Raw genomic sequence first — 22,519 nt, forward strand, 5'->3', positions numbered from 1 at the left:
TTTGCCGGGTCACTTTTTAATTCCTTGTTTAAGATCAGGAATCTAATTGTAAATAAACATTTCCAAAGTGAAGAAATACATTTCCTATTTGTGTTCGACCTTCCAAAATGTGTTACCTCACATTTGTCCGGATTAAACTCCATCTGCCATTTCTCTGCTCAAGTCTCCAACTGATCTATATTTTTAAACCTTTCCGACCAATTAATCTCCTCTCTGTACTCGGAAAACAGGCCCAGATTTTTGAATTCAGCGCCTGACACACAGCAAGATCCCAAACTGGGGAATTTCACTCTCCCAACCTGGGTTTTTTTGAACATTGTCCAGACTGGCAGTGTGGAATTTCCCGATAGGGACTCGGTGTGTGACAGGAACATGGAATTGGGAAGTCCAGGCTCATGTTTATTTTCCCTCTTTGTTTCTGATCCAATTTTCTTTCAGTTGTGAAGAAAGGTCCTGTGGAGGGGCACAGTGGTTAGCACTGCTGCCTCACAGATCCCGATTTCAATTCCGGCCTTGGGTGACTATCCCTGTGGAGTTTCCATGTTCTTTCTGTGTCTGCTTGGGTTTCTTCTGGGTTCTCTGATTTCTTCCCGCAGTCCAAAGATGTGGGGGTTGGGTGGATTGGCCATGTTAAATTGCCTCTTAGTGTCGGTAGAATTAGCAGGGCAAGTACATGGGGTAACAGGGATAGGACCTGGTAGGATTGTTATCAGTGCAGGGTCGATGGGCCGAATGGCCTCCTGTACTGTAGCGATGCTATGCTTCTCTGAATTAAATGATCCATATTGCCTGGATTCACTATAGTTCACCACAACAGGTCCACAGCAGACATCATATCCCTGGCCTTACCTTCAACCCTGGATAACAAGAACAGTCCTGTCAGTCTCCCATTTATTGACTATAGGTCAGCCTTAACACCACTATTCCTACAATACTCACCTCCAAACTCCATGGCCTGGGGCTCGGCTCCTCCCTCTGCAACTGGATCCTAAACTTCTAATCCACAGGCGGCACGGTGGCACAGTGGTTAGCACTGCTGCCTCACAGCTCCAGGGGCCTGGGTTTGATTCCCAGCTTGGGTGACTATCTGTGTGGAGTTTGCACATTCTCCCTGTGTCTGCATGGGTTTCCTCCGGATGCTCCAGTTTCCTCCCATAGTCTGAAGATGTGCAGGTTCGGTGAATTGGCCATGCTGAATTGCCCCTTATTGTCAGGGGGACTAGTTAGGGTAAATGCATGAGGTTATGGGGATAGAGCCTGTGTGGGATTGTGGTTCCTGCAGACTCAATGGGCAGAATGGCCTCCTTATGCACTGCAGGGATTCTATGATTCTGTTCTATGACCGCAATCAATAAGGACAGGCAACAACACCTCCTCCACACCAGTGCCCTACAAGGCTGTGTCCTCAGCCCCTTACTATACTCCTTACACACCTCTGACTGTGTGGCCAAATTCCCCTCCAACTTGATTTTCAAGTTTCTTTATGACACCACCTTAGTAGGTTGGGTTCAAGCGATGATGAGATAGAGTACAGGAAAGAGATGGAGAATCTGGTGAACTGGTGCGACGGCACTAACCTCTCCCTCAATGTCACTGTAGTTAAGAAAGCCCACCAATACCTCCAGTTTCTCAGGAGACTAAGGATATTTGGCATGTCCGCTACGACTCATTCCAACTTTTACAGATTCACCATAGAAAACATTCTTTCTGGTTGTATCACAGTTTGGTATGGCTCCTGTTCTGTCCAAGACTGCAAGGAACTACAAAGGGTCATGAACAAAGCCCAGTCCATCACGCAAACCAGCCTCCCATCTATTGTGTCTACACTTCCCACTGCCTCAGAAAAGCAGCAGTATCATCAAGGACCCCATGCACCTCGGACATTCTCTCTTCCACTTTCATCCATAGGGAAAAAAATACAAAAGGCTGAGGACACGGACCAACCAACTCAAGAACAGCTTCTTCCCTGCTGCCATCAAACTTTTGAATGGACCTACTTTCCATTAAGTTGATCTTTCTCCACACCCCAGCTATGATTGTAACACTACATTCTCTCCTTCCCTTTTCTATGAACAGTATGCTTTGTATAGCAAACAAGAAACAATGCTTTTCACTGTACTAATACATGTGACAATAATAAATCAAATATGACTGTGTGGCCAAATTCCCCTCCAACTCAGTTCTCAAGTTTGTTGATGACACCACCACAGTGGTACAGATCTTAAACAACAATGAGAAGGAGTACAGGAAAGAACAAGTGCAGATTAGGTGGATTGGTCATGCTAAATTGCCCTTTAGTATCGGGGGAATTAGTAGGGCAAATACTTGGGTTTATGAGGATAGGGTCTGGGTGGGATTGTTGTCAGTGCAGGCTCGATGGGCCGAATGGCCACCTCCTGCACTGATGGGATTCTATGAATCCGGTGAATTGATGCGATGACAATCTCTCTGTCAACATCAGTAAAACGAAGGAGATAGCCATCAACTTCAGGAAGCGTAATGGAGGGCATGCCCCTGAATACATCAACAGGGATGAAGTGGAAATGGTCGAGAGCTTCAAGTTTCTAGGTGTCCATATCACCAACAACCTGCCCTGTCCCTCCAGACCGACACTATAGTTAATAAAGCCCCACCAAAACCTCTACTTTCTCAGCAGGCAAAGGAAATTTGGCATATCTGCTACGTCTCTAACCAACTTTTACAGATGCAATATAGAAAGCATTCTGTCTGGTTGTATCACAGCTTAGTATGGCTCCTGCTCTGTCCAAGACACAAGGTACTACAAAGGGTTATGAACGAAGACCAGTCCATCACACAACCTCCCATCCATTGACTCTGTCTACACTTCCTGCTGCCTCGGAAAAGCCGCCAGCATAATCAAGTACCCCAGGCACCCTGGCATGCTCTCTTCCACCTTCTTCCGTGGAGAAAAAGATCAAAAGGCTGAGGTCACGTACCAACCGACTCAAGAACACCTTCTTCCCTGCTGCCATCAGGACCTACCTTGCATTAAATTGATCTTTCTCTCCACACTCGCTGTGACTGTAACACTACAGACTGCATTCTCTGCTTTCCTTCTCTATGTATGGTATGCTTTGTATGGCGTGCAAGAAACAATACTTTTCACCTTCCACTAATACATATGACAGCAATAAATGAAATTAACTATCAAATCAAATCTGATCAGCCGAGTGTTTCAGCATTTTGTGTTTTTGGGATTGCTGCCAGTACCAGGTATCCAGCAGCAGGAGGCGACATTGCACTGTTAAACTTTACTGATCTTTGAACAGCTCGACATCACCATCTTCTGGCTGAAATCGGCACTACAATGAACTGCAAGGGAAAGTTCAACACTGTGGGCTGAATGGTCACTGTGATCACCGCTCACAAAACAGGCGTTGGAGTCAAGTGTGGGAGCAGAGTGAGAAATGGAAACGGGGAAGAAATCCCAGCTACAGACTGGGAAACAGAGGAAGAGATGGAGGATGGGACTGGTTGTTTGATTGACTGAAGCAGGGAGTAAATGAAGGAAGGAGAGACACAAGATATTTAATGTACTTTATATCTAAATCCTCTGACATTTCTATTTGTATTGTTTTTGTTTACAGTCTGATGGGGATTTTACAATTTGGAAATTAAATATCACATTTAGTAACAACCTGTTGTCAATGGTGGTTTCTGACACCCAACCCCTGACCTCTGCCCCTGACCCAAATCACTGGGTCAAGTCATTGTGCTGTCAGGGATGGTGTGACCACCTCAAGGACCCACCCATTTTCCAGATCTGGATCAGAACCAGAGCAGATTCTCAGAAACTGGTTTTCATCCCCAGTCCAGAAGAAAGGATAAAGTTTCTGGGTGAATTTTTTCCCAGTGAAGGTGTGGAGATGGGACTTGGTGTCTGCGTTGTAACATGAAACTGTCCCAGATTCATAACTGAGATAAACTCTGACCTTCCCAGGGATCTAACTGACAGGGAGGTCACTGGGCCAGTGCATAAACCTCTTCCCAGTGTCAGGTAGACTCCCCTGCTCCTGTTAATATTGAGGGTTGTTGTAGAAGCGAATGCAGCCTCTGCCTAATGTGATAGTGGAGTGGGACTGGAACCTGACTTCCATTCCCATTGCAGTTCAGTGAGAAACTACATCAGCCGACACTTCCCAACCTGCTCAACTTACCTTCGTTCAATATCTTGATGGTATGTGGGCAAAACAATGATAGTAAGAACATAAGAACAGAAGAAATAGTTTAACAGTCAGCAGTGATATTGGCAGCTCCCAGGAAACTTTGGGAATTCCTTGATGGTGAGGGAATGAGGGAATCCACTGTCTCACTGGCAATGGTCTCAAAATCATCCCCAGAGCCACCAAGTCACCGCACTCCATGTCATCAACCCTTGTGACCCACCGACTCACCACATAGAGTGAGCGAGTTGATTGGACTCTCCCAGCAGCCTTGCTTCAAAGAACAAAGAAAATTACAGCACAGGGACAGGCCCTTCGCCCCTCCAAGCCTGCACCGACCATCCTGCCTGACTCAACTAAAACCCCCTACCCTTCCGGGGACCATATCCCTCTGTTCCCATCCTATTCATGTAGATGTCAAGAAGCTCCTTAAAAGTCACTACCGTATCCATTTCCATTACCTCCCCCGGCAACGAGTTCCAGGCACCCATTACCCTCTGTGTAAAAAATCTGCCTCATACATCTCCTTTAAATCTTGCCCCTCGCACCTCAAACCTGTGCCCCCTAGTAATTGACTCTTCCACCCTGGGAAAAAGTTTCTGACTATCCACTCTGTCCCTGCCTCTCCTAATCTTGTAGATTCTATCAGGTCGCCTCTCAAGCTCCGTCATTCCAGTGAAAACAAACTAAGTTTCTTCAACCTCTCCTCATAGCTAATGCCCTCCATACCAGGGCAACATTCTGGTAAATCTTTTCTGTATTCTCTCGAAAGCTTTCTGGTAGTATGGCAACCAGAATTGAACACGATATTCCAAGTGTGGCCTCACTAAGGTTCTATAAAGTTGCAACATGACTTGTCAATTTTTAAACTCAATACCCTGGCCGATGAAGGCAAGCATGCCGTATGCCTTCTTGACCTTCTCCACCTGCGTTGCCACTTTCAGTGACCTGTGTATCTCTACACCCAGATCCCTCTGCCTATCAATACTCTTAAGGGTTCTGCCAAGTCCTCATCGACCCTTTCTGGTACCTCTTCAAACAACTCCAGCAAATTAGTTAAATGGGTGTCACGGCAACACAGTGGCACTGCTGCCTCACAGCGTCAGTGACCCAGGTTCAATTCTGGCCTTGGGTGACTGTGTGGAGTTTGAACATTCTCTCTGTGTCAGCAAAGGTTTCCTCCGGGTGCTCCTGTTTCCTCCAATCTGCTAAGAAGAAGTTCTAATAAATAAGTGTTGAAGCAGATACTAAAATCTGTCGACAGTCTGCCTAAGAACCAAGTTCCAGACCCAGAGTCCAAACCCAAGAACCCAATCTCAGAACATGGTGACAGCTCAGAACAGGGGGGGTGTCAATAACAAAGGCAGCATTTGTTGCCCATCCCTAATATCTACACAGACTAATGGAGCCATTCACTGACACAAACTGTAATGCACCCTTCACTAGTTATTGTCAGTTAGCAAACCAGTTACAGAATCAGCTTCCCGTGAAGAAACAACGGTGTTCTACCACCACCAGGTGGCCAAAGTCAGTAATGCTGGAGAAATAAATCTGTGGAGTCCCGATCTCAGGCAGCAGGAGGCGGTGTTGTTCCATGTAAAATAGGATTTTGATGTTAAAAGTGTTTTTACTGATTTAGCCTCATAAACATCAATACAAAGAAAACCTTGGAGAAATATAATCAGATAGTACGGACTAAAATCCTCATATCGCCTTTCAGGCAGGAAATCAAATTGTGTGAACGAATTGAATATTGAAATCAATTTGAGGTCCTGAGTAACATAAAGATTCTGAGAAGTTACTGGGTTAAAAATAAATCCATAGTTTGTAGTTTTAGATTTGCTATTTTGTTGACAAGTGATGTTGTTGCATCAGGTCAACTGTATTGATGCAATCAAAAAAATTCATCTGTTGTAATGAAAGCAAAATTCTGCTGATGGTGGGAATCGTCTGAAAAAGATTCATATTCCACTCGAGATGTTAACTCTGTTTTTCTCTCTCCACAGACGAGACCGGCTGAGCATTTTTCCAGCACTTTTGGTATTAATTTGATCTGCGGGTGAATTGAACACAGAAACATGTTGTTGCAGTATCTCCGGAAGCCATTAGGTGGAGCTGCTGCATGGATTTTAAAAATCTAATTTGATTGCTGCAATACCATTCTGAGCCAGAGGGAGGTGGTGTTGCTCTGTCTGATTTCACTTTCATTTTCACATTCTAACTATCCACCAATCCCCCAGTTATTAATCCAGGAGGACTTTTTTATCTTCTCTGTACTCGGAAAACAGGCCCAGATTTTTGAATTCACCTCCTGACACACAGCAAGATCCCAAACTGGGGAATTTCACTCTCCCAACCTGGGCTTTTGAACATTGTAAAAAGTCTGACAACACCAGGTTTTCGTCCAACCTAAAACCTGGTGTTGTCAGACTTTTTACTGTGTTTACGCCAGTCCAACGCCGGCATATCCACATTTTTGAACATTGTCCAGACTGGCAGTGTGGAATTTCCCGATAGGGACTCGGTGTGTGACAGGAACATGGAATTGGGAAGTCCAGGCTCATGTTTATTTTCCCTCCTTTCTTTCTGATCTAATTCTCTTTCAGTTGTGAAGAAAGGTGCTGCTGAACTGTCTGATCAGCCGAGTGTTTTAGCATTTTGTGTTTTTGGGATTGCTGCCAGTACCAGGTATCCAGCAGCAGGAGGCGACATTGCACTGTTAAACTTCACTGATCTTTGAACAGCTCGACATCCCCATCTTCTGGCTGAAATCGGCACTACAATGAACTACAAGGGAAAGTTCAACACTCTGGGCTGAATGGTCACTGTGATCACCGCTCACAAAACAGGCGTTGGAGTCAAGTGTGGGAGCAGAGTGAGGAATGGAAACGGGGAAGAAATCCCAGCTACAGACTGGGAAACAGAGGAAGAGATGGAGGATGGGACTGGGTGGTTTGACTGACTGAAGCAGGGAGTAAATGAAGGAAGGAGAGACACAAGATATTTAATTTATTTTGTCCTTCAAACTTGTGTGTTTTAACCTCTAATAGCGAATGAAAACACTAAGTCGTCTTTGAATGTTTAAACACAACTTTCATTATTCTGGTCTCTAACACAGGTTCATCCAGACTCAAAATGTTCGCTCTAACTCTCTCCACAGATCTGTCAGACCCACTGAGATTTTCCAGCATTTTTCTGTTTTTGTTTCTTTATTTTTTAGCTACTTAGAAACTAGTCATTTCCTGCAATGCATAAATACTCTCTATCCGTTACTGAAATTGAGGCTGATTTCCACTTGCATACGAAACCTGGCCAGGATTTTGCCACGTAACTATCAGTCTTCTTTTGTTGTTTTCTGTGAATGTTGGTCCAGATTTTGCCTGAACACAAGCTCTTTGTTAGCATTCCTACGCCTCAATGGGTCTTTGGCCGCCAGCCAATGAATTGATCAAAAACTGTTTGATGAAGCCAATCAGATAGACCCAGCACAGAGGGCCAGGACCCACCAGACCCCATCATGTTTATGCCTTACTGCATGTAGCCCGCATTCCAGTGCCCAGATAAGGAGACACTGGCTCCCCGCCTTCAGCTCTTTCGTTGGAATAAGTCTCAGGCCAGCTTGGCCACAGGAAATCCTAGCGTGCTTACAACATTGACCAAAAACCTGCTTTGCTTGATTGAAGTTGAATCTCTGAAAGTTATTCGGCTACAGTCGTTCCTCTTGATCCCTGAAGCCACAGGCAAAATGGATCACTTACCCATGACCAAATCAACATGGAAGTGAAAATCAAACCGCAAGACAATCAAATAAATTCATTCAAATTACACAGTATCAGTGTTATATCACATACATCACTTAATATATTACATAAAGCATTCCTGTTTACACCACTATAACTCTGCATTTAACTGTTTGGTTACCTCCGTCTTCCATTTAATAACCCATATTGTTACCACAATTAAATACAACAAGGTGGAAAGATTATTAATTGTTGAAGGCCTTTTAATTTGTACCCTTCAAATAACCAGACCAAATCGCAGAGTTCAAATCAAGGTTGAGGACTGGTTCCAAATCTCGAATCTTTAGTTTCAGACCTAACCTCATCTATCAGATCTCTGGCAAGAATCTCACCCTTCATCCACCCTTTGACTGAGGCCCCAGTGGTCTTAGTTAACCCTTCAGTTACCTGATTCAATGTTTTTATGAGCCCATCACCCTGTAGGTCTGTGGCAGTGAGTGCATTCTCGGTTCCATAGCCTCCACACTGTCATCCCTTTCCATGGCAACCCAGGAGGAATAGTCATTCAGTTCAGACAGTTGTACTGAATTAAGTACCGAGTTTTCACTCCCAACCAATCCCCCAATATCGCCCAGTACATCTCATATCTGTGATTCAGGAGCAATTCTGTAAGTATTGTTGGTTACCCCTGGAGACACCATTGTCACATCATGTAATAAAGTTTTAGCTTTCCCAGTCCTAACTAACCCATCAGGGGGAGGCTCGACCATGTTTGGACATTGGGTAGGTTTTTGATATCCACAAGTATTAAGCTGGTAATATCTAATATCTCTACAATCACGTCTTATCTATTACTTGTTTACATAGTTCTTGACAATGTTGGCCAGGTTCTGTGACATTGAATAAATATCTCCACAAATCCAGTATTTGAATCATATTATATCCTTTTGATAACTAAATTACCCTCTGAGTCTATCTCAACTGATCATCCCAACTCACAGGGTTTGATGAATATGCTCCCCTTAAACCTTTTTCAAAACTCCATCCTACGAGGGTGAACACTATACTCCTGCCCCATCCTTTTTTAACCCATCCACCCCCTGGGTCAGCAATTCGAATTGGCATGCCTGGTTTTCCTCAGGGTACAAAAACCTCATGCTCTGTCAGTTCCTCCCCATGATGGCTCGATTACTTGTGTTCGATGATTGGTGGGGGTGGCTTGATGCAATATCCAGATATTGAGTTTCTTTATCCACTCTCCTGTTCCTCCGGTGAGTAGCTGAACGTACACCATTCCACGATAGTCATCAGAGTAAACTGGAACCTGTGAAAACATTAATGCTGGTCCCCACCAGACGGGTGGTCATCAGGTTTGTTCGGGTCCTCGTACATTTTTAGCAGAGTATAATGCTTCCACTGACTTCCTCTCTTTGTATCTACAAATCTGTACGTATCACCTGTTAGAATTAGTTTGTCCAGTCCATGCCACCACGGTTGGAGACCGCTGCCCTCACGCCCCACCTTTACCATCACCCTTGAGAGATATTCTTCATTTTTCAACTTGCTGATGTGTCTCCAAATCCTGCATTGCCTGTCAGTCTCTAACTTCTGAATCAAATATAGTTGTTTAATTCTCTCACGTTCTCTCGGATCCTGCCTCTAAGTGGCCCTGCATTGCTCCCACCCTCTATGATTTGTTAAAGCGGAGGAATCTCTCATGGGGAATTCTTCCACCCACCTGGTAAATTGATCTATAATTACTAGGCAAGATCACTTCCCTTTTGATGAGGGTAGTGGACCTGTAAACTCAATCTGTATCTGATCCCAAGGTCCTCTGGGACGAGGCTGGTGATCGAGTTTAATTTTTATTGTCTTTGCAAGGTTGTACTGGGGACACAAAGTGCATTGCTGGCAAAATTGTGCAGTTTCCCCTCCTATTCCCTTCCAATACCACATACTCCATAGAGAAACCAATTTCAAAACAATTGAAATTAAATCTAATATATTATATCCAATCGAATATATTAATCGAATATATTATACATCTAATATATTATGTCCATTAAATCTAATATATTGTCCTGTCCGGATGTAAATCCCCATTCAGAGTCTTCTGATGCTTCTTGGGGCAACCACTTTCCCCTTCTTTCCTCCACACTCCTTCACTATCTGGGGATGCCCCCGCAACTCTTTCCACTCTTGTCTCATTATTATTCTCAATCACTTCTTTCTCTTCTCTCACCCTCCAGTGGGGCAATCTGTGCAACAAGACAATCCACCCTTTTTGTAAACTCCAGCTTCATCTTCACATGATTTGTGTTCAATTCCATTAATATTAACTGGAATGTGGTCTCTTGATGCTCTTTTCTCCCTGACACTCCCCACCTGCAGATCACCTCACTCAATATCATTCAAAATAACAACATGGACTTCAAATATTCTCCAGCTCTCCATTTATCTGTATCTATCTGATGGATATTCCTTGCCAAATTTATTAGCTACCCGGCCCTCCGTTGTTTTTGTCCGAATTATTTATCCTTTCAGGATAATTTTGGTCCTTGTTCATTTTTGACAGGTACTGATGCATTTAATTCTGCCCCAATTGTTTTGAAATTGGTTTCTCTATGGAGTGTGTGTCAGTGCCTTGATCACTTTGGCCCCATTAACCATTTCATGTCATGTTGTTTGTCAAGTAGTGTGCATGCCTGTGACCTGCTCTTAAGTGTATAGATACAAGAACTTCCAAACCCTTGAATGGGTTTATTTTGGACTGGTTTCCTGTATATTAGTAACTTAGTATGTAACTCATCTGCACACTTATTCAGTATCTCAATATCATACCAACACCTTCCTGACTCTCAGGTGATCTTGTCGAAGTCTTTCCTCATCTCTGCAAATGTCGTCCGGATACCTCAGGTATTGGTCAGAGTATCAAATTCTGTTCTCTTAAAAAACATAGACAAGGACACAAATATCGCCAAGAGAAGGCTACCAAGTTACGAGCCAATTTATACTTTCCTTTCGCTGGAATACACATCAGTGCCAGATCAAAATGTTCCATTGAATTGAATTGCACTCAATCTCCCAACACCCATTTGCTGTTTAATTTCCAATCTCTATCTTCTACCCTAATCCTATCCAGTTTGCTTCACAACATTTTAAAAACAGAAATCAAACATTTCTATTTGATTCCAGGCAGTTACCATTTTGATTCCTTTTTGTCTTAAATAGCATCATTTTTAAGTTAGCTTGTTAACAGTGTATATGTCAGAATTCTCCCAAATTCAAACAGTGTTGTTGCCTTTCAAATGTCCATTAATACCTATCTGATCTCATCTTCAAAAAAATCTTTGTTCCGACATCCATAGATACCACATAAAGTGTGTATGTTTCCTTAAAATAACTTGAAATGTTTTTTTAATCACCAGTTAGTCTCATTATCCATCAAATAAATCCCACCTTTAATTCTGTCCGACCTGTTCAACCATTGCTCACCCTGCCCTTGGCTTTCCATTCACTGTACTGTAACCTGTCGACAAACAGGGTCACATCAGCTCCCCTATGAGCCTGTTCACTTCCTCACATCTCATCTGCACACCACACACATGGTCCTTCAATGTTCATCTATCTCACTGGGTTACTTTCCTCATCCCTGACTATAGTAATTCACCTATTTGCTGGCAGGAGCAGGCTTTCCTCTTGAGTCTGCTTCACATCCGACACGGTTTTCAACCTTCCCATATTCAGAATTTACACCAGAGTGTGTTCTGTGTGCAAAGATACTTCCCCCAACATTGAGCAAATTGGTTTGCCTACTCTGACTGCCCGTGCTGAATAATCCAGGGGCTTGAATACATCTGGTAAACCCCTGTGGCACCTGCTGATTGTTTATTTGAATAGTATGCTACGGGTCGCTTTTGGTCTCCATGCTGCTGGGTTACTACAGCAGTGTAGTAATTCCCATTATTGTGACAATATATGTGGAATGGTGAGTCAGGTCTGGTAATCCCAGAGCTGGGGATGTTGCTAGACATTGTTTAATAGAAGTGAATGCAAACCTTGCACTCCCCCACCCATTCTGTCTTCTGTAACTCCTTACCAGATGCCCTCCCCAACTTTTTTCCAGATTTGAAATCGGGCTGATGATTGGTACAATATTGGAACTCTAAAATTAAATTCTCAAATATCTTGAAGCTGCTGCAAATCTTGTTCCATTTGGAGTTCGCTGCCACAGAAAATCCATCCTGCTTGGAGCAGAATGGGTTCATTCATATCTGATCATTCAAAACCTTAAAATCTTTGCCATCTTCCTGTCGTGACTATCAGTCCCATCGTTAATGCTTATATGCAGCTCACCTTGTTAACGGCACTCAGCTGCAGCCACTTTGGGTGAATCACGTACACGGACAGTCCATGCCAGCGAGAATCACACGGAGGGTCTTCCATTCCACTAAATGAGGAAAGATTGCAGTGCAGGGCGAGCCGAAAAAACCAGAGCAAATAACTCCCGTTTTCTCACCACTAAGGCACTTAGAATATTTTTGGTAAGTTTGTACCCATACTGCTGAACATTTTCATTTTGCACTCATCAAGACAACACAAGAATGTCACAAATACTCGCCTTTTTTGAATTTTAGCAAAAACTGTAACTTCCCTGGTGTATTCTCCATGGCAATGCCTCAACCAATCAGAGTTTCTTTGCCAACCAATCAGCAAAACTTTCTCTTTTGCAGCACAAATTGCTGCTCCCTTTTGAAATTTGATACTCTTACATTTATCCTGATGAATGCAAGATGAAAAGCTTTGATAGCATGTGACTTTATTCAGCAGTGTTCATGTATGTATTTCTTGGAATCCTGGCCTGGTAATATCGAATAAAAATCGACACTTTGAGTTCATAACACAATAAAATGTGACTGATTGAGTTTATTAATTTCAGTTGAAGATTGTGCACCCAGATTTGGAAATAATTTTGAATTACATTTAATGATTCAGAGTCTTAGGCCAGTCTTGTGTGGAGGATTCACTGTCACTCTCCTCCAAAGAGTGATATTTCAGAAAGACAGTGGTGAAGGATAGAACTGGAGCCAATCTTTACACACTTTTATCTGCATTTACTTACAGAATTTCACATTAAAAGCATGTGCCCCCGAACCCAACAGTGACAGTTTCAGTCTGTATCTATTTATTCCTCTTTTGAGCAAATCTCAACAATGAAGTGTCCCATTTGAACAGGGCAGGAATAACCCACTGGAGCAAAGATCCAAAACTTAACATTTGAACTTTAAGAGAGTTTAAAATTTTGAAACTTTACAGTTCAAATTACGGTTACTTTACAAGGCTGATGTTGCACTGAATCACCACTCCTCCACATTGCCCCCACCACCCTCACAAGCCCTCCACACCACATCCCCCTCCATCTCCTCGCCCTTCCCCCCCCTTCCCTCCCTCCCCTCCACACCCCCACCTCCACCCCCACTCTGTGGTCATGGAAGGCCTCAAGTGTACCAGTGGGTAGGTGTGCACCTCATCCTTGAGGGACACCCAGGTGTAGCTGTGGAAGAGAGGCAGGCAGTTACACCAAATGATCCCATTGACTGCTCACTGCCTGGACCTGTTAATGGTCACCTTTACCAGGCCCAGGAACAGACCAATAAGGAGATCCTCTGCCCGCTCTCCTCAGCACCGTCTGCTCAAAGATCAGGAGAGTGGGGCTGAAGTGCAGCCAGAAATTGAGCAGCAGCCCCTTCAGATAATGGAAGAGGAGCTGGAATCTCTCACACTCGATAGAAATATTAAACACAGACTCCTCCAGGTTACAGAAATTACAGGCAGCCTGGGAATCAGTGAATTGATTTCACTCTCCATTGCACGGGACTGCCGTGTGTAACACCCTTCACCCCAAATCCCCGATGGACAGAAGGAGGATCCCACATGGACAGCATCCCACTGGGAGACTCTGCCTCCTCCGGACAACAGGACAGAACCTCACAGAGTGTCTGGATGGGCGATGAGATCGAGGGAGTGGAAGCTGTGCAAGAGCCCGTACAGGAAACCCCTCCGGATAGAGTGGAATGGCAGAGAGGGGATTTACCCTCAATCAGACACTCCGGAACCATGGACAGGAGCTGGATTAGCCAACAAAATGTGCCCTGAATCTGATGTCCACAATATTGATCATCCACCGTCAAACTCTTTCCAGGTGGGATTGGTCAGGGTGGATCCTGTGGGCCAGCACAGTGCCAAGGTGAGCAGACATGGTCCTGACAAATATCCTGTCATCCGTGCTGAGGAGGGAGACTGGGCACCACTTCATAAACAGGAGGAGATCGCCCCTCTTGGGCAGGAGGACAATAATGGAGAGGAACATTTCTCCGGTCACTAGATTTTCCCTTAGGACCAGTGTGTAATCTCCCCGCCCACCCCCCAGGACATCCCAGAACCTGCTCTATGGTCAGCTTGTCCAGCCCCGGGGACTTGCCCCTCGAGAGCCGGTCAGGGACACTGGTCAGCTCAGTCAGGCTAAGGGGTACCCTCTGCACTGACCCTCAACAGATCCTCCCACAAACCTCTGTCAGCATCATCACTGGACAGGTCCAGAGAGAAGAGAGCTCGGGAATAGGCTGGGGCCTCAACGCTGATACTCTCTGATTCAAGACCAGGGATCCGTCATCATGAAGCAGCCTCAGGAGCTGCTTACGGAGTCGCTGCCTTTTTTCCAGTGAGTAGAAGATGGGGAGACAAGGTCCAGGTTCTGAAGGAACCGGATCTGTGATCTCACAAACACATCACAGAAGTCGATAATCTGCTGCTCCCTCAGAGCGCCCTTGTTCTCTCCGTACACCTTCCACGGGGCCGGATCCTTGTTGTGGGGCTTCTAGGATGCTTTGCTCGTTAATGTACTTATAATCACCATTCCCCTTAAATAGCCAGACAAAGTCACAGAATGGTTCAAAATGATTTATTGAAGACTGTAGCGATCGGACCCTCTTTAGACCATAAAGGCCAGACAGAGTTCAGAATTTAGAAATACACAAGCAGTTATAGTTTCAAATTTGATTACAAGTAATTAACATATACCAATCAATGTACAGGAGTTATCTCTATCCACTCACAGTTATAGATTAAGGTTACATCATTCATAAGATACAGATATTGAAACAAATCACAATCACATTACGCTTGCTTAATTGTAATATCCAATCAGAGTTGAGTTTTGATTGTAGGTTATTGTTCCAACTATCTTTGGACACTCCAGCTGTGTCTGAGTGTGAGAACACAAATCAATCCTCCTATTCCAAATGTCTGCTTCAATGGCCTGTCCCAGACAAAGGCATCTTCCTCCCCTTCTGTTTATATGAAAGGTCTGTAACTCAGACACTCGGCCTTTGCCTGGCAATAGCAGCTTACTATCCTGATATGCATGTCTCTGCTGTTAAACTGTGTGCAGGCTTTTTTGTGGTTTAACCTTTCACTTGACACAGTTATTAATATGGCTACTCTTCACTTCTATAATTATTAGTATGGGTACTATTCCCCCTCAGTCCTCAACTCAGAGTGAACTCCAGGTCGAGCACCTCCTGCTCCCACCCCTCGATCCTGGTCTTCTGTCCCCTCATTGAACCCCTCACAGTCTCCCGACAGAAGATGTGAACCTTCTGCGAGACGTCAGCTCCAACCATCGGTTGAGGGTCAGCTGGACTTTGCCACGAGCTGTCAGCTCGGAATTCCCAGAATTCCCTGAGGGAGATGAAGGGGAGTCCCCCACTGACGATGGACTCTAAATCCTCCTCGGTGCCCTCCACTAAGTCCCAGTCCTCCTCAGTCTTCTCACTATCAGTGACCACCAGCCCTCACCCCAGTCATACCAGCCTCTGTCACCATCCCCCTCCCAGGATCGAGGGCAGAGAGCCGCTCCCTGGGCTGCTCTGGAGGTTCTGGGTCAGAGAGTGACAGTGGTTCTGGGCTCCGCTCCACCTCAGGCACCGGGTCACACAGTGACTGAGGGAAAAGCTCTAACCCCAGAACAAGCAACCCCAGGTTTAAAATCAGAGATGGAGAAAGGGGGCTTTCCCCCTACCCCACCCCCCCAACCGAGTGACCCAGTGTGTGGCACCTTCCCCTCCCCCACCCAGTGATCCAGTGTGTGGGGCCTTCCACTCCCCCACCCAGTGACCCAGTGTGTGGGGCCTTCCCCTCCCCCACCCAGTGATCCAGTGTGTGGGGCCTTCCCCTCCCCCACCCAGTGACCCAGTGTGTGGCACCTTCCCCTCCCCCACCCAGTGATCCAGTGTGTGGGGCCTTCCCCTCCCCCACCCAGTGACCCAGTGTGTGGCACCTTCCCCTCCCCCACCCAGTGATCCAGTGTGTGGGGTCTTCCCCTCCCCCACCCAGTGACCCAGTGTGTGGGGCCTTCCCCTCCCCCACCCAGTGACCCAGTGTGTGGGGCCTTCCCCTCCCCCACCCAGTGACCCAGTGTGTGGGGCCTTCCCCTCCCCCACCCAGTGACCCAGTGTGTGGGGTCTTTTTAATCAATTCCTCGATCAGGTCGAGCAGGTCCTGGGGGATATCAGCCCGTGTCCGGGTGGGCTCAGCCTCATCGACCTCGCCCGTCCCAGCCTCCAGTGTGTCCGACTTGGTGACGAGTGACTGGATTATATCGAGTGGATCCTCCGGCCCTCCCTCAGGCAGGGGTCCTCACACATCCCCGGGAGTTACAGGCCGGACCGGAGGGATCCGTCTCACCCTCCCGAGGAATGGACGACCCCCGCTGACAGTGTGTGATAATGGGAGGGGGGCAGGATCTGCTAAGGACACCAACCCCTCTTCCACAGAGGAACAAACCCCACCCCCACCCCCACCGACATGAAACTGTCTTTATTTGGATGAAGGGTTAAAACCCTCATCCTCCTGGATTGTTACTGTCCGGGGACAGATTTTCAGGGGTTCTGTGTTTTTACCCCCATCAGTGAGATATGGACTGAAATAAGGATAGAGTTTCTCAGTGAATGTACCAGTGAAAGTGTAGATATGGGACTTGTTATCCGAGTTATAAAAGGACACCTTCCCTCCCTCATAATCCAGACAGACTCGAATCTTTCTCGGATTCACACTCAGATCTAAATGTTTCCATGGTTTCTCACAAGCCCAGTATTTATTCCTCTTTCTCAGTGCCATTGCCCAGTATCCGGAACCTGGATACAGGGTGATTTTCCCTTTCCTATTGATGGATTCCTTGGCCACACCCACACTCCACTTTGTCTTGTTTCCCACCTCCACCTCCCAGGAATGTTTTCCTGATGTGAATCCCTCTGATCCCAGGACACGGAGATAGTAATTAAATCTCTCCGGATTGTTAGGGAGCTGCTGCCGTTTCCCGGTGTATCTCACGGTGCTCAGGTCCTCAGACAGGAGAAGTTCAGGATGGGCTGTATTAGGGTCGAAGGTGACTGGAGCTGGGAACAGATGGACACGGATAAAATGTTAGTCAGACTCACTGTAACTTTCACAGCCGGTTAGTGATTGGGAAAATCAGCAATGATCCAGAATTAGAAATTCATCCCCCGGGGAAGAGCTTAAACAGCGCACAGGGGAAAGGGGAAGACACTACCCGGGGGGAAGGTTTTACCCGGACACCACACCCTGCAGTGAGGTTGAGGAAACCCCGTGACAGAGAGAGAGAAATGGAGACAGGCTGGGGGGGCGGGGTCAGACTGGGGGCGGAGCCAGGATGGGGCGGGACTAGGCGGGGGCAGGGCCTGAATGGGGGGTGTGGCATTGCCAGGGGCGGGTCATATCTCTGGGTGGGGGGGCGGGGCCGGGGCCCAGGAGAACTGAATGAGGGATCTGTAAAAACGATGGAAGAGAAACAGAGAGAGAGACAGAGCGACAGGCAGAGAGAGGGGGGCTCGTCTGCTGGTGACACGAATGCGACCCCTGAAGGTGCCTCCCCTCCTGTGTCCTGATGCGACCCGGAGGGACCTGCCATCCTGTCCAATGGCTGCAAGAGAGAGAAAGCTGGACTGGGAGAACAGGGACATGAAACACAGAGAGAGAGAGAGAGAGAGAGACAGACAGAGAGACGGAGAGAGAGAGACAGAGAGACAGAGAGAGAGAGACGGAGTGAAGCAACATCAGGTTGTTACAGAAACAAGCAGCCACACTTGGACCGTGCTGAATACAAGAGACGGATTAAAGAGCGAGAGAGTCAAGTCAATGGTGGTTTAGTCTGTGCCGTGTCCCCGGGGCTGGTTGGAGAAGTGAGTGTTCCTCAGTTTGAGGGATAGTGAGTTAGAAACCGGACAGTCCGGCAGCCCCTGTTAGAAGCCCCTGATCCACCAAAACCTGTGGCTCCCCTTGTACAGCGGAGGGAAACTCCAGTCACTGATGACGGGGCCCCACCGAGGGGGCAGCGAGAGGGGAAGCGCTTTAAACCCGGGGAAAAGCAGATCATCCCGACCTGTTTCAATTGTGGGGGAAGTGGACAGTTTGTCCGAGAGTGGAGGAAACCAATGAAGGGCCAGAGTCAGGGGACTCGGAGTCAAGAGACACCCGAGACAAACACCCCGAGTTTCCGGAAATCCCACAGATGAATGAAATGGTGTCAGCACGAAAACACTCCCCAGGGTCAGGTCCATGTGGCCCAGGGAGAGGGTGTCCCGGGAAATTCAGCAGGAAGGGACTGTACCCAGCCTGAGTATCCTTGTCCACTCAGGTATGATGAGTGTGATAGACAATGTGTAGATATTATAGTGGAGAGAGAGAAAGGTAGTAGAGACAGGAGTGTCCAACACGGGAGTAGATTCACCCTCTCCTATGATCTACAGGAGGATCCATTATATTGGGAAGATTTACAGCTGATACAGGGGCTGGAGCGATATCCAAACCTTTAGGTTTTAGGGTGGGACCCCCTCCAGACAAAGTGGACATGGGTTTTAGTGAGATGGTGGCCATCGGGGGGGCGGATCGGCGATTAGAGGCCGGGTCCGGTCATCGGGAGGCCAACAGATACCGGGTCTGACCATCAGGCGACCGGGGGAGGTGAGGGGGGGATGCGCTTGTCAACCAATCTCCCGGCAGACTGAGAAATCAATGCATGTGCACTCGCCCCACCAACGGAAATCCCTTGACTCTGTGATACACTCAGTGCCGAAAATTCATTCAACTAAACTCGCCCAAAACACAGATGGGAAAATCTCCCGTATTCCCGCCTGTTGGGAGCTTAGTTTTTGGGGAAAATCATCCCGCCCCGTGTCCCAGCCACAAAACCAACAGACTTTCCTTAAGGTCGTGGGGAAAGAGCTGGAAAAGGCAGTAGCCTCTCGAGTGGAACAGGGAGTATTGGGACTGAGATGACAAATGTGAAAAGGCTTTCATTAAACTGAAAATGGACTTGCAGACTGGCCCAGCTCTGGGAGCTGTGGACCCCGACAAGGACTTTTATCTGGAAGCTGCAGCCACTGACATCAGTTTCAGTGAAGTCCTTCTGCAGGAAACAAACAGTCACTTGTGACCGGGAACCGATGTGAGCAGAGTCCCAGCAGACCTGGAAAAGGGATTTTCCACCTGTGAGGGACATCTGTTAGTGAGCTGTTGGACAGTGAAACATTTTACTGTTTTCGCCCGCACCCAGTCTCTTACATTACTGACCCACCACAATCCAATCCAACTATTGTGAGACACAAAAATCACAGAAGGAACAGGATCTAGTGTCAGAATAACCAGCTGGACTTTATTACTAAGTGGGAAAAACATGAAAGTAAACAGAATGGATGACCCTAAACTCACAGCTCATCTCAACTATCCAGGAGAAGCCCATACTTGTACTGTACAGGGTGTTTGGGAAACTGGGGGAGGATTCAGGGCAGGAATTAACCCTGAGGGATGAGATATTTATGTTGATGGCTCTAGTTTTGTGGAAGAAGGAAAAAGAAAAACAGAATGCTGGATTAATGATCCACAAAGGGAGGTTGAATGGACAATATCCTTTCCCAATACTGTGTGTTCAGCAGGTGGAGCTGGTCCTGTGACTCTCTGATCTGTCAATTCTGTATTTTAACAGAAAATTGACTGAAGTAAAATCTAATCCGTTACAAATACAATTGTATATTTATTTTAAAAAGACCAGTCCTTTCTACTAATGATCGAGAGAGCTGTCTAATAGCTGGTGTCAGGAAGCTCACACCCACCTGTATTAATCACCGTCAGCATCTTTTTCCACACTCTGTACTGCAGTGAGCAAATGTACTTCCCCACATTTATTAAAGGGTAAACCCTCTGTGGCTCTGGGAGAGTTTGTTTCACTCTGAAACAGGAGATAAAGGTCAGTGTTGGATCATTCCAGACTGGGGGAGAAATATGTTAGAAATAAAAATCACATCAAGGGTGTAAATTTTACCTTTTCTGTATATCCGGAAATTTCTGTGGAACAAGAACAATTATTACTGTTTATGTTTGGAGAACATTTTATCACAAAAAGTAAAGTAAGAGACTGGATTCCACAGAAAAGTACATTTTACATATAGAAAGTTATGGGACTGCCTCTTCCTGGACCGTGAGTTACTCCACAATATTACAAATGAGTCGATCTTCCTGCTCAACATGACTCACAGAGTGGGATTTTCCAGCTGCACTCACCCCTCATCCAGAAAATCCCACCCGAGGTCAACGGACTTGTGCATGATTTGCTCCCCACCCACTACAATTCCCATGGTGGGCAGGATGTGAACCTTTCCCCTGCAGAGTTACAATCCAATTGTAAAGTCCTGATCAATATCCAATAACTGGAATTAATTGATTGTTTGAAGAGATTCACTTTAATGTTTTCATTTTATAATTTGTATGTGTCCTGGACACAAATGTTTTTGTGAACCTTTCCCAGTGTTATCCAATAGAAATCACTGTCCTTTGTCACAATGACAAAGTGCACAGAAGGGTGTGTTGTCTGCCTGGTGCTCGGGTACAGGATGTCGCAGCTGGGCTGCAGAGGAATCTGGAGTGGGAGGGTGAGAACCCAGTTGTGGTGGTACATGTGGGTGCCAGCGACGTAGGCAAAGTGCGGACTGAGGATCTGGGGAGGGAGTATGAGAAGCTGGGAATGGAATTAAAAAGTAGAACCGACAAGGTGGTCTTCTCTGGGCTACTGCCTGAACCGAGTGCAGACGGGCGTAGGGTTGACAGGATAAAGGAAGTGAATGGGTGGCTCAGAGATTGGTGTGGGAGGAATGGGATCGAATTTATGGGGCATTGGCACCAGTATTGGGGTAGGTGGGACTTGTTCGGGCGGGATGGGGTTGGTCTGAATCGTGCTGGGACCAGAGTGCTGGCGAATCGAGTAAAGAGAACTGTAGACAGGGCTTTAAACTAATTAGGGGGGGGGAGGGTGCGAGGGTAGGTGATGTTAGGAGGTCTACAGTTAAGGATAGGGTACAGGTAAGGGAAGAGGCTGAGGATGTCCCAAGTGGTGGCGTTACGGCAAATAGGGTCCAGAAGAAGGCTGGGATGAAAGCGCTTTATCTGAATGCACGAAGCATTCGGAATAAAGTGGATGAGCTGGTGGCGCAGATCGACACAAATGGATACGATCTGGTGGCCATTACAGAGACGTGGCTGCAAGGTGACAGGGACTGGGAGATGAATGTACAGGGCTATCAAGTGTTTAGGAAGGATAGGCAGGAGGAAAGAGGGGGTGGCGTAGCTCTGCTGATTAAGGACAGCATCAAGGTGGTAGCAAGGGATGATATCGGAGCCAAAGAGCAGAAAGTGGAATCGTTGTGGGTGGAGATTAGGAACAGCAAAGGGAGGAAGACGCTGGTGGGTGTCGTCTATAGGCCCCCGAATAATGATCTGGAGGTGGGGCGGGCTGTTAACGCGCAAATAAGTGCGGCGTGCAGGAATGGGACGGCAGTAGTTATGGGGGATTTCAATCTGCATATTGATTGGTCGACCCATGTTGGACGAGGTGGGCTCGAGGAGGAGTTCTTGGAATGCTGCCGGGATAGTTTCCTGGAACAGTGTGTGTTGGAGCCGACGAGGGAGCGAGCTATCTTGGATCTGGTGCTATGTAATGAGGCGGGTAGAATTAGGGACCTTGAGGTGAAGGATCCTCTTGGAGAGAGTGATCATTGTATGGTGGAGTTTCTGTTGCAGATGGAGGAGGAGAAAGTGGGTTCCCGGACACGTGTCCTTTGTTTGAATAGAGGGGAGTATGGTAGGATGAGAGAAGAATTGGCGAATGTGGACTGGGGGAGCGCGTTGGAAGGTAGGTCTGCTGAGGAGCAGTGGAGGATCTTTAAGGAGATCTTTCTTGGTGCTCAGCAGAAATTTATTCCGATGGTTAAAAAGGACAGTAGGAAGAGAGGTAATAAGCCGTGGATAACGAAGGAGGTGAAGGAAAGTGTTAAATTAAAAGCGGAGGAATTTAGAGTAGCTAAGAGCAGTGGGCGAGAAGAGGATTGGGAAAGGTTTAAATGTCAACAAAGATTGACAAAAAAGTTGATAAAGGAGGGTAGAAGAAGCTATGAAGCTGGGCTAGCACTTAATATAAAAAAGGATAGCAAGAGTTTTTATAAATATATAAAAAGGAAGAGGCTGGCT

General features: G+C 46.4%; 1 protein-coding gene across 1 annotated transcript in view; it reads right to left on the minus strand.

Moving 5' to 3' along the window:
• Positions 1 to 16,801: 16,801 nt before the first annotated feature.
• The window catches only part of LOC145337284 (zinc-binding protein A33-like), a 28,162-nt gene continuing 22,444 nt past the window's right edge, over positions 16,802 to 22,519 (minus strand). The window contains exons 4-6 of the mRNA XM_080182076.1: positions 20,322 to 20,344; positions 20,113 to 20,228; positions 16,802 to 17,379 (exon numbers count right to left, since the gene is read on the minus strand). Of these exons, the coding sequence (XP_080038202.1) occupies positions 16,802 to 17,379; positions 20,113 to 20,228; positions 20,322 to 20,344 (717 nt within the window). The remainder of the gene's footprint in view (positions 17,380 to 20,112; positions 20,229 to 20,321; positions 20,345 to 22,519) is intronic.

This window comes from Carcharhinus amblyrhynchos, unplaced genomic scaffold (assembly GCF_965287045.1).
Source record: "Carcharhinus amblyrhynchos unplaced genomic scaffold, sCarAmb.v2.hapA scaffold_45, whole genome shotgun sequence".
Taxonomy (NCBI): Eukaryota; Metazoa; Chordata; class Chondrichthyes; order Carcharhiniformes; family Carcharhinidae; genus Carcharhinus; species Carcharhinus amblyrhynchos.